General features: G+C 66.8%; 1 protein-coding gene across 2 annotated transcripts; it reads left to right on the top strand.

The window, feature by feature from the left end:
- On the top strand, positions 1-8,470 carry MPC1 (mitochondrial pyruvate carrier 1). 2 transcript variants are annotated; one of them, XM_045843521.1, is made up of 5 exons: positions 1-206; positions 4,647-4,650; positions 6,800-6,896; positions 7,575-7,663; positions 7,978-8,470. In XM_045843521.1, the coding sequence occupies exons 1-5, from the start codon at positions 136-138 to the stop codon at positions 7,984-7,986; spliced, it is 270 nt and encodes an 89-aa protein (XP_045699477.1). In that variant the 5' UTR covers positions 1-135; the 3' UTR covers positions 7,987-8,470. The 2 variants fall into 2 exon arrangements, with proteins under 2 accessions (XP_045699477.1, XP_045699475.1); XM_045843519.1 differs by having other exon boundaries at positions 12-206; positions 7,531-7,663.
- Positions 8,471-10,922: the final 2,452 nt, after the last annotated feature.

The raw sequence follows: 10,922 nt of genomic DNA, 5'->3' as shown, positions 1-10,922 counted from the left end.
CCGTAAGGCGGGGCGGGGCTGTCGTGACGCGGGCCGGCCGGCTGCTGCGGTGTCAGCTCTGTCCGCTCGGCCCGGCGTTGGGTTCCGAGGAGCGGCGGCGAGGGCATCGAGGGTGGCCTCGGGTCCGGTGCGGCCATGGCGGGCGCTCTGGTGCGGAAGGCGGCGGACTATGTCCGGAGCAAGGACTTCCGGGACTACCTCATGAGGTGACGGGTTTCCCGGGACGGAACCCGCCAGGCCGGGGCCGACCCGCCGGGGACCAGGGGCACGGGGCGGGGGCCGGCGGGGCCCTGGGCTCCGGACGGCGGCGAGGGGCTCCGCGGCCGGGGGCCGGGGGCTGGGACAGCGCGGCGGGGGCGGCGGAGCAGCGGGACGGGGGCCCGGGGCGACGGGGTGGGGGACCTAGGGCGGGGGCCGCGAGACGCGGGGTCCGGGCGGCGCGGGGGCGGTTCCTGGCCGAGGGGGCGCCGGAGCTCCGCCGGCGGGCGTGCGCCGAGCGAGCGGCGGAGCGGCCCGGGGAGGCGCCGGGCAGCCCGCGCTCGTGAAGGCGATCCCCCGCCGCCCCCGCGCCCCGGCAGCGGCGGAAAGGGCGGCGCGGGGCTGGGTTCGCCTTTCGCCGCTCTCCTTCCTCGGACCCGGAGTCCCGCGCGGGGTCCGGAAGGTTTCCGAACGCGAGTGCTCCGCCGCCGAGGACGAGGTTTCCTGCTCTGCCGTCCTTTACCGCGGCCGTTCCCGCTAGAAACAAAGGGCATGCCCGGCCGGAGGGCCCGGGACACGCCGTCTGTGTTTTCTCTCACCGCCGACCTTCAGAGGCTCGTTTTTATTTATTTTTTTTAATTTATCGATTTCAGGGAGAGGAAGGGGGCGGGGGGACATGGATCTGTTGTTGCCTTCACTGACCCGTCCTGGTTCGCTCTTGTCTGGGCCCCGACCTGGGGTCGGACCTTTGACCTTGGCTCCGGGTCGGTGCCCCCGCCGGCCGAGCACCCCGCCAAGGCCCCGCTGCTTGGTGCAATGCCGCACTGTTCGGTGCAACTTCGCAGCCGCTTTAAGTCGTGTCCTTGGAGTGGGACGCCAGCGGTGCGCGCGGGTCCTGGGCTGTGTGGCCCGCCGGTGAGCGGTGCGGTGCAGCGGGGGGTGGGGGTGGGGGTGGGGGGGAAGCCCGGCCAGGGCCGTCGGCCCGGCGCGACCGCCCCAGGGTGCCGCGGGAGGCAGCTGACGTGCGCCGACGCGCACGGGGTTGCGCACAGGGTTTGTTTTTCGTCCTGACCGCCGTGGCGGCGCGGTTGACTCCCAGTTGCACAGAGCCGCAGGGGAGGAAAGATAACCCGGCCTGCCGGGTGGTAGGGCGAGTCTGGGGAGGGAAGCCGCCCTCCTGGCTCTCCAGAAAAAGAAGGCGGTGCGGTTGAGCCAGACTGGGACGGGGACGGGGACGGGGCCCAGGACGCGGCTGGCCCCGGGCCGGAGCAGCGGGTCAGGTTTGCGTGTTGGAAAGTCTGAGCCTGGCGGCGTCCCCGCGGCTGGGAGCCTGCGCGGGGTTCGCTCCCGGGTTCTCCCGGGGCCAGGTCTGCCCGGGTCAGGTGCGGCTGCGGGCAAGGCCGGTCGGTGTGATTGAACAGAAGCTTCCCCACCGCACCCACGCGGGGAGTGTGCTGGCGGGCACCCGGCGTGCACTGCGGAGGAGGGGTCTGTTGACCGCACACCCGAGGGAGAGAGGCGGCCCCCCCCCCCCGCTCTCCTGGGTGTGTGTCGTCGGCCCTGGGTGGGGGTGCGGGTGAGTGGCCCCGGCCCTGGGCCACCCAGCTGCGTCGCCCTGGGCTCTCACCGGGCCCTAATGACCGCGCCGGGCCTGCCAGCCCCCTTCCTGCTGTTCCCGATGCGAGTTCCGCCCCTGGGTTTGCGGCACCGGCTTTGTGCCTTCGCCCCCTTCTCGCCCCGGCCTCCTTCCCCCTTCCCCGCCCTCTGAGGGTCTCGGGTCAAGAACTTCCTGGTTCCCTCGTTCATGTTTTTAAAGAAGTTGTTTTCTCAGACATCTTACAATGGAGTAAAAGGAGACGACAGTTTCCCTCCTTTCCTTCTGTCTCCAAATTTGGGGAAAGGAGGGGTGAGAGTGGGCGGTGAGTCGTGAGGGAGGACATGGGAGCGCGTCAGTGGCGGGCGCTGCACCGCCGTGCAGAGGGGTGGGGGGCGGGCGTTCGTCTGCACGGGTGCGTTTGGACGCGCGTGCGAAGGCTGCCTCTTGAGGAGGACCTGGGTCCTGGAGTGTGGGGGCCGGCCGGTTCCTGCCATGCTCGTAAACCCGAAGTCAGCGGGTGTGTGCAGTGAAGGTGCTCCGGCCACCGAGGTACTTGGTTCTGTTCATTTTAACTCACGAGCCTCCAGGGAGCTTTAAGGACTTGGACTTGTTAGCCAGGCGAGACGCACCCGTGCAGTAACGGGGTCTTCCCCAAACGAGGGACGGGAGGGTTGGCACAGGCCTTGGGAGTCGGGCGGTTCAACACTTCACTTGCCGCGTGAGAACACTGGTGTCTGTGCCTCCCAGGAAGCTCGGGGCCCCGAGACCCCACAGCGTGGGGCTGAGCGGGCGTGCCGGCTAGAGTCTGGAGGAAGAGCCCCGTGTGGAGGGGGGGGCAGGGGGGGCTCTGGAAGCAGTCAGGCGCCGGGCCCTTTCCCTGCGCGTCTGTTCCTGCCGGTGTCGCCCTCTGCGCACCGTGCCTGCCTGCGCGCTGTGCTCGCCTGCGCTTTCACCCCCTGCGGTGGGCTGACCCCCACAGACGAGGCTGCAGGCGTGGGGCAGAGCTGGCCTCTCCCCTGCCGTCCAGTCCAGTTCTGCCCTCGACGTGAAGCTGAACACCGCGCATCCCAGCGGTCAGAACGTTCCCTCGTCTTAACTTGAGCTAGAAAATCAGACGCCAGCTGGTGAGAATAGGTGACCTTCAAGTGAACACGTCAGCCCACAGGAGAACTGCTTCTGCCCCACAGGTGCGCACACACGGCCCCTGGGCCGAGTGCGGCCTCCACCTTGTTTTACCTGGTCCGGCGCCTGGTTTCTACCCGGCGGCAGCACTGAGCTCCTTGCTCCTGGTTAAGGAGCAGTTACATGTACACAGTCCTAACGTTACATTTGGGCCTTTGAAGGCCACCGCGCGGCTGATGTGGCCCCGGTGAGAATGAATGTGACACCCTGGCCTACACCGTCTCACAGCCTTACCCCCTGTGCCGTCCCGGTGTGAGCAGATGGTGCCCGGCCGTCAGTGGAGCCTGTGGGTGCCGCAGGCCCGAGTCACCCATGGCCCAGGTCCCGCACAGCGCTTCCGGAGGAAGCTGACGGTAGGGGCAGCCCCTCAGGGAGGTGGAACCTGGCGTGGCCGCACCAGGAGGCCTAGGGAAACAAGAATGAGCTTAGACGAGAGCGGCGGGTCACAATTCCGGAGGAAGGAGGAAAACAGAACGGAGCTTATTCAGTGCTGGGTGTCTTCCTCCTCCGCTCCGTCCGCCCTTCTCACCTGGGAAGAGAGCCTTCTCCTTCACGAGGGGTCAAGGTCATGAGTGGACCCAAGAAAACCTTTACCTATTTATACGTTTGGGGGTTTTGTTTTGTTTTTTAACCTTCACTGAAATAAAATTAAAGCAGCACACCAAATAGAAAATCAAGGACTTTTTTATACAGTCTTACGTTACTCTCCTCAAATTGTAGTTTGTTGCTTATAAATTTATCTTTCTTTGGAACAGATTGTTATATACACCAAGAAGGTTTTTTTTTCTTCTCCTAGTTTGGCTCTGCACAAATGTGATTTTTAGGTTTTTAACTGAGTACTCGGTCTGTGTTTTGGACATCTCTGACGTGGAATTCAGGGCTGCTGAGTTGTGGGGTTTTGTCTTTTCCAGGGACGCTTAGAAAATGACTCGGTTCTCAGACTGTTTTACAGTCATCAGACCACTGTTGATGTGGAGTGACCAGCGTTCTTTTCACGGTCACCTGCGTGCAGGGCTTTTGGGTCCAGCGGCAAGAGAGGGCAGCAATTTCCTTCTCCACGTGCCCTGGTGCAATGTGAACTGTTACATAATTCAAGGGGAAAGTGCTGAATTGAAAGTCAACTATCCCCCAGGTGCCACTAAGCCCGCCCGGAGGAGGTGCGCCAGGGGGGCGGTGCACAGCGCCTCCCGGCCCGGGACGCAGCACCCCGACGGTGCCGCGTTAATGAGCGCCCGCTGGTTGTGCGTCCAAACTGGAGCACTTCTACTTCTGGCGTGTCGGGATACATAAACCTAATAAGATTAACTTCTGTTTTTTCTTTTGGAAATGTTTAATTTACGTCTGTGGCTCCCATTTGTGACTCGCGTTATATTTCTGTCGGAGCACTCTAAAGATTAAGGTTTTTTAATGGAATTAGGTTTTTAATGAAGTTAAGGGGTAACGAAGGTCCGAGTTGTCGTTAGAAATCCCACTGGACCCGGCGGGGGGCGGGGGTGGGGGTGGGGGGACCTCGTGCCGCCCGCACGGCCGCTCCGGTGCCCGGGCCAGCACGCGCGTCAGGCTGGAGGGACCTGACGGGACCTGGCCTGCGGAACCGGCTGACCTTTTCCTCCTCTTCTCTTCTTTCATGTGTCCCCCGACTGGACCGCGGCGCTCTCGCACCACACAGCACGGTAAGAAACCTGCTTCCGCTTCCCCTCCGCCTGTGCAGCTGTCTGTCTGTATCAACGGCCGACGGACAGCGGACCCGGCGCCCTTTGCCGGAGACGGCCTGCCCGCCACCAGCCCCGGGCGCGCCCTGGCGTCCCTGCCACTGCCCCGGCCCGGCCCAGAGTCCTTGTCTCTGCGGGCCCCGTGTGCCTCGGGCCTCACCGACAACAGTCCCCCCAGGGCCGACCCCGACGCAGTGGGGGGAGGGAGTCCCAACCCAGACAGACGGCGGTGCCGCCTGTTGGTGTGGACGCCCTTCGCGTGCGGCTCAGAATTGTAACGGGTGCGAGTGTTCTCCCGTGAACCCAGAACAAGTTCGCCTCGTCCGCGTTTTCCTGGACACTGACCGGCAAGCGCCCGCCAGAGCGTGGACCGCACGCACTTCAAGAACGGGGGGCGGACGAGGACCGGGTGCTAGAACGGAGGCCCCTTCCAGGGGGGCGCCCCCGAGTTCGAGCGCTGAGTGGCTTTCTCCTCGCGCGCACTTCTGGAGAGGCACGTGTGAGTGTAGGGCACCGCTCCCAGTCAGGGCACCCCCGCCCTCACCAGGTCCGGTCCCAGCGCGCTCCTTCCCCCCCTTGCGGGACCCCGCCGCGTGCAGCCCATCTCAGCGCGCTGTGACTTGTCATACTGTCGTCTGAGGGGAGTCCCCGGGCACCTTAAACTTTCAGATGGCGCCTGGTGTCTGCTGCTGGTCCCGCTGCCGGGCGGCTCCTTGGGCTCCGTGACAGTCCTGGGCCTGCGCCCAGGACCTCGGCCACGGGAGCGGCGTGTGGGCGGGACAGCGGGGAGAGACCACGGGGAGAAGTGGGAACAGACCCAAGTAGAAAAAGGACCGGTCAAGGGGGAGGGGAGGGAGATCACTCCGGAATGACAGGAGTGCAGATGGACTGACCCCCGGAAGGAGACGGGCGGGGAAGGAAGTGGGCGGGGAGGTGCCTAGAGGAGGGTGCCGCCCTCCTCCGGACGCAGGGGGTGTCCAGACCCAGCAGCGAGGTCTCACGTGGGCCACTCCAGCCCGAGGACAGAGGGGCCATGTGTGCGCCACCCCAAGCCCCAAAGGCCGTGTGCGGGCGCGCCTGGCCTGCAGGGCCTCGAGTCCCCAGTCCCCGGCCGGCCCCGTCGCAGCTCTGGCTGGCGGCTCTGCAGCCCTGCTGCATCTTTCTCAGGTTCCCCTGGTCGCCAGTCCTTGTGGGAGTTCTGGGTGTTATTTCCGGTCGGCGTTAAAGATGCGAGATCTAAAACCGGCTCTGCCCTCTGGGTTTATGCACTGCTGACCGGCTGGCGCCGAGTGCAGTGTGACGCTCGGCTGCTGCCTACAGAGGGCGCTAGCCGGCGACGGGCGGCTCCTTTCGCTGCGTGAAGGGCTGCAGGCTGCGATCGGCGGGACGGTTCGTGACTTAGTGGAGAAAGCTACTGGGCTTGTTTCAGCCGCAGCGAAGTGCAGTCGGGCGTGGCCGCGTCCAGCACGGGCAGCTGAGGGTGGGCCCGCGGGGCGGCTGCGCGGTGCTGGCGTGGGTGAGAAGCCGCCGGTCCGGTTTTGAAACCCAGCTTGTCGCTGTGACCCTGACGGTGTTTTCCGGTCCCACCGGCCGAGCCGCCGGGGCTCCGAGCGCGGCCACCCAGGTCCTCGGACGGCGCAGCCGCTCGCCCGGCCCCACCAGAGCGGCGCCCCTCCTGTGTCGGGTCCCTGTCTCCTCCCTGTCTCCCGGAGGAGGGTCCGGGGCGGGCTCTGCGCTGCGAGATGCGTCGTCACATATCCTCAGGAAAATTAAAAAAAAGAACAGTGTTCATGCATTTAAACGTTAAATTGTGGAGAAAGGTTATCACAGATACTAAGTCATGGCAAGAAGGAATTGTGTAAGAAGCTAGTCTCATTTTAAAGTTCTCTAAACGGGGCAGTCCGAGGTTACTTGGTTGCAATCTGGAAGTTGGCTGGCACCTTGGTGAGCTGCCAAACCCCCTCTGGCTCGGGGCCCACCTCGTAAGGACCGCCGAGTCACAGCGACACGGGGGCCGGTCTCCCCGGCTCACACCCGACAAGCCGGGGAAGGTGCGCTGTCCGCGGCTCCGCCTCAGCCTCCCCTCCCCGCTTCCTTCTCGTTTGCACAGCACTTCTGGGGCCCGGTGGCCAACTGGGGCCTCCCCATCGCCGCCATCAATGACATGCAGAAGTCTCCGGAGATCATCAGCGGGCGGATGACGTTCGGTAAGTGCGGTTGTGGGACCCGGGGGGCTTGCACCTGCGCGGTTCCAGCAGCTCCAGTCCCAGACGGACGGTCCCTGCCAGAAAGGGACAGTGTGGCGTGTGGGAGGCGCCCCTGCCCCACGGGGAGGGACGCTGGAATGCCTGGGGGGAGCTGAGGTCTGTGGGCCCCCCGTGCGCACCGGGCCCCATGGAGGGATGGGGTCTCTCGAGCTGCACAGTGTTCGGAAAACGCCGTCCTGAGTTTACCCGAAGCCCCGATGCTTGGCCGTGAAACTGTTTCGGGGCTCACACAGCAGGTCCCTTGGGTGACGGATGGTACACGACCGTGGGGAGGGGTGGGGGACAGTGCCAGGGTTGGAACTGCTGTGCGCCCACTCCCTCTGATGCCCACGCTCTGAGTGAGGCGTCCGGCGGGCTTCCCGTGCGCGGTGCCCGCAGGCAGGGACTCCGCCCCGCCAGGGTCCTCGTGGAGCAGGCTCCTCTTCTGGTTGAGGCAGCCGACCCTGGGGCGCCCCCATACCTGGGCTCCTGACCTCGGGGCGCCCCCACACCCGGTCCCCTGACCTCGGGGCGCCCCCCACACCCGGGCCCGAGACCGCAACCCTTGCTTCCCTTCGCCCCGGCGTCCCCGCAGCCCTCTGCTGTTACTCGCTGACGTTCATGAGATTCGCCTACAAGGTGCAGCCTCGCAACTGGCTCCTGTTCGCCTGCCATGCCACCAACGAGGTGGCCCAGCTGGTCCAGGGGATGCGGCTCATCAAGCACAGGTGTGCGGACCTCGGTCATTCCTTCGGGTGCGGGATCAGGGGGGTGAAGCCCCGTCTCATGGCAGAGGCCTTTCGGGGTGTCGGGGCGTGTGAGTGTGTGGCACCTGGTGCTGAGTGAGCCCCGCTGTGGCCCTGGCAGCGCGATCGGGCAGTCGACACGGTGCGGCGCAGACTCAGCCGTGGCCGCGTGCAATTGCACGTCGTGCTTTACAGAGGTGCCCGTCGAGATACGTGTCGCCCGACGTGTCTCCTCAGGGCCCGGGCCGCTGGCGGAGAGGCTGCCCCCCCCACTCTCCCCCTGTGCTCGCTTCCAGGATGAGTGAGAAGGCCTCTGCGTGAGGGCAGCGGGAAGGCGGGAGCTGGCGCTGTGGCCGGGCGGCCCCGCCCGCCGCCGAGCCACGGAGGCCACCGTCGGGAGCACCGCTGCGAGGGGCGGGGCACGCGCAGAGAGCTCCCTGCACGGACCGGACGACCCCCGCGGAGGCCGCCCCCCGAGGGCTGGGTGCTCCCTTCCCCCGAAAGCGGCCCCAGCACAGCGACTTCGGTGACCCCCGGCGGCGGCTGTCTGCAGCAGTGTGGGCGCCGTCCATCCAAATTCACCCCCGAGAGACCGAAGAGCCCAAAGCTGGCGGCTCTGCGTGCTCCACATCCTTGACCACCCCCCCCCACCCACCAACGACGTGAGAGCGCTGCCCGCTGGCCCCATGCGTCTGTCTGGTCTCACGTCCAGGCTGAAGGAGCGTCGGCCCCGTGCAGCGTGCGTCCTCAAGCGCTGTGACCCGATGGCAATAAACGGCTTAAACACTGGTGGCCCGAGTGACAGGGTGTCTCGCCACGCTTCCAGGGAGCTGCAGAGCCGGGCTCCTGCAGGACGGTCAGGGGGTGAGGTGAGGCGGGCCTTCCGGGGAGGGGGGTTCTGGGAGCAGCCCCGGCCCTGGCAGGCCGCTCTCCGTGGGGGCGTGAGACAGCGCCCCAGGTGCGGCCCCTGCAGACGCCTGAAGTAACCGGCCGGGCCTGGAGCTGCACCAGCCTCCGTTCCCCAAGGCAGCGGTCAGAGCTCGCCGTGTCCCGGTGGGACTGCTGTCCCGGACCCCAAGGGCGGGGAGCTGCGCTGGGCACCAGGTAGAGGACGCAGCCTCGGCGGGAGCCGGAGCGGCTTCTGGAGTTGGGCAGTGGCCCCGTGTCCTGAGGACGCAGCCTCGGCAGGGGCCGGAGCGGCTCCTGGAGGTGGGCAGTGACCCCGTGTCCTGAGGACGCAGGCCACGCTGGGTCAGGGCTGTCACAGGACATAGTCATGGCAGGGTGTGGGGCCTCGCCGGGAATGCTAGCGACAGTCTCTTTCCTGCAGCAGCGGGGGACGAGAGACCCAGACAGACTGCCTCCGCGTCTCCCCCCACTTGGGTCACCCCCACCCCCTGTCTTCCTGTGCCCTCTGAGCAGCTCCTCTGATGTCTGTCTCCTTCCTGCCTGCGAGACTGCGGCCGGAGCTGTCACATAGGCCCCTCCCACTGCCGCAGCCTGAGGGGTTGGGGGCGGGGGAGGCGGGCGGGGGGTGCTTCCACGGGACACACCTGTGATGGGCCAGGGCCACTCGGCGGGGACCGTGCTGTCCAGGGCTCCTCGGACTTGTTCCTGCGGCTGAACCGGAGCTGACGCTGCAGGCAGGAGCCCAGGGCACCCCAGTCCTGTCAAAGTTGCTCTCCCCTTCCCTGACCGCAGGAGGGGGCAGCGCCACCCTGCCCGGGGCTCCTGGAGCAGCGACTGCAGCCTGCGCTGGCCCTTTGGCCCCCCTCTCTCTCCGGCCTCCGCTTTCCTGTGGGTGGGACCGGCCTCCTGTCGTCACCACGGGAGTCTCATCCTGCCCGTCTCTGGAGTGGCAGGAGGAGCCGGGGGTTCTCCCCCCTCCACAGAGAGGTTACCCGGGTCCCCAGAGGGGCAGCCTGTAGCTGTCACCCCACTGGACGCGAGGCGCCCCGGGACCAGGACAGGCCCTGATGAAATCCCATGGGCTTCCCTCACACGCCTGGTGAGCAAGGCCAGCAAGGCCGTTTCTGCTCTCCAGACCCACCCCCCACGGGAGAGGACCTGCGAGTGAGCAGACACACGTGCGGCCTGAGTGCCCCATGTGGGGCCCCGGGGGCGCCCTGACGCTGACCTTCCCATGTGAGGAGGAGGAGGACGGAGCCAAGACGAGGGGACCGAGCTCGCTCCCAGCTCCGGGATGGGGCCTGGGGACTTCCTGCAGGGCCCTGGCCGCCAGGGAGGTTGGAGGTCGGAGCGTCGGAGGGTGTGGGGCGGGCACAGTCTGGTGTGGTTGGTGGGGCGCCGACACCAGCTGGTGAAATGTTCCTCCAGAGCAGCGTTGGTTTTATTTTCTTTCCTTTTTTTGAAGCTTGTGGGTTGCTCCAAGATGACCACATCCGTTGTCTATCTCCAGCAAAAGGGGCGCTGAGCACCGCTGGGCGTCCAGCGGGTGGGTGGTGGCCTCGCGCCCAGAAGACCGACCAGCAGCTCGGCTTCTCGTGCACTGGGCGGGGGCAACATGGGGCCCCCCCACCCCTCCCGGGCAGGCTGCTCCCGCTCTTTCGTCTGGGGTTTGCAGAGCTTGGGCCTGCAGACGCGTGGGAAGGTCCCGGCTGCAGGCGTGCACACGGGGTCCGTGTCTGGTCTGGTCCTGGGGCGCACTCCCAGAGCGGCTGCCCCGCCGGGCGCAGGGGCGGCTGGGGGAGGAAGGACGCAGCCAGCAGCGGGGGCCGTGAGCCCTCGGGGGGTCAGCGCGTGAGGGAAGGCTGCGTCAGGGGGGTGTGAGCACGCGGGCCGGGCTGGAGCAAACCCCGGTTCCTTTCGAAGCCCACCTGCACACACTCGGTGCTTGAGCTGCCCTGCATGACACGCCTCCGAAGACACGCACGGGCCCGGCACGGCCGTCGCCCCAGACGGGAGAGCAGCGGGAGGGCTCCAGGCTGGCTCCCCAGATGCAGTCGGCACCGCGGGGCCCCTTGGGGGTGTCTGTGTTACCGCAGAGCCGGGTGGAGGTGACAATGGGGAAGCACTTCCTGCACAGCCGGAGCTGGTGGCCGGGCGGGCGGGGGTGCTGGCAGGGAGCGCAGGCCTGGGCTGCGGGCCAGGGGAGCCGACGGCAGGGCGTCCTGGCCGGGCCGAGGGCCCTCCTTCCGCAGTTTCCCTTTGCTGCGGCCGCAGCGGCTGGGCCTGGCCCTCCCCGCCCTCTCCCGCCGGCACTGGCCGAGCCGACCCCATG

This window comes from Phyllostomus hastatus, unplaced genomic scaffold (assembly GCF_019186645.2).
Source record: "Phyllostomus hastatus isolate PE091 unplaced genomic scaffold, TTU_PhHast_1.1 phas_contig_40, whole genome shotgun sequence".
NCBI lineage: Eukaryota > Metazoa > Chordata > Mammalia > Chiroptera > Phyllostomidae > Phyllostomus > Phyllostomus hastatus.
This window is presented reverse-complemented; position numbering and strand designations above follow the sequence as displayed.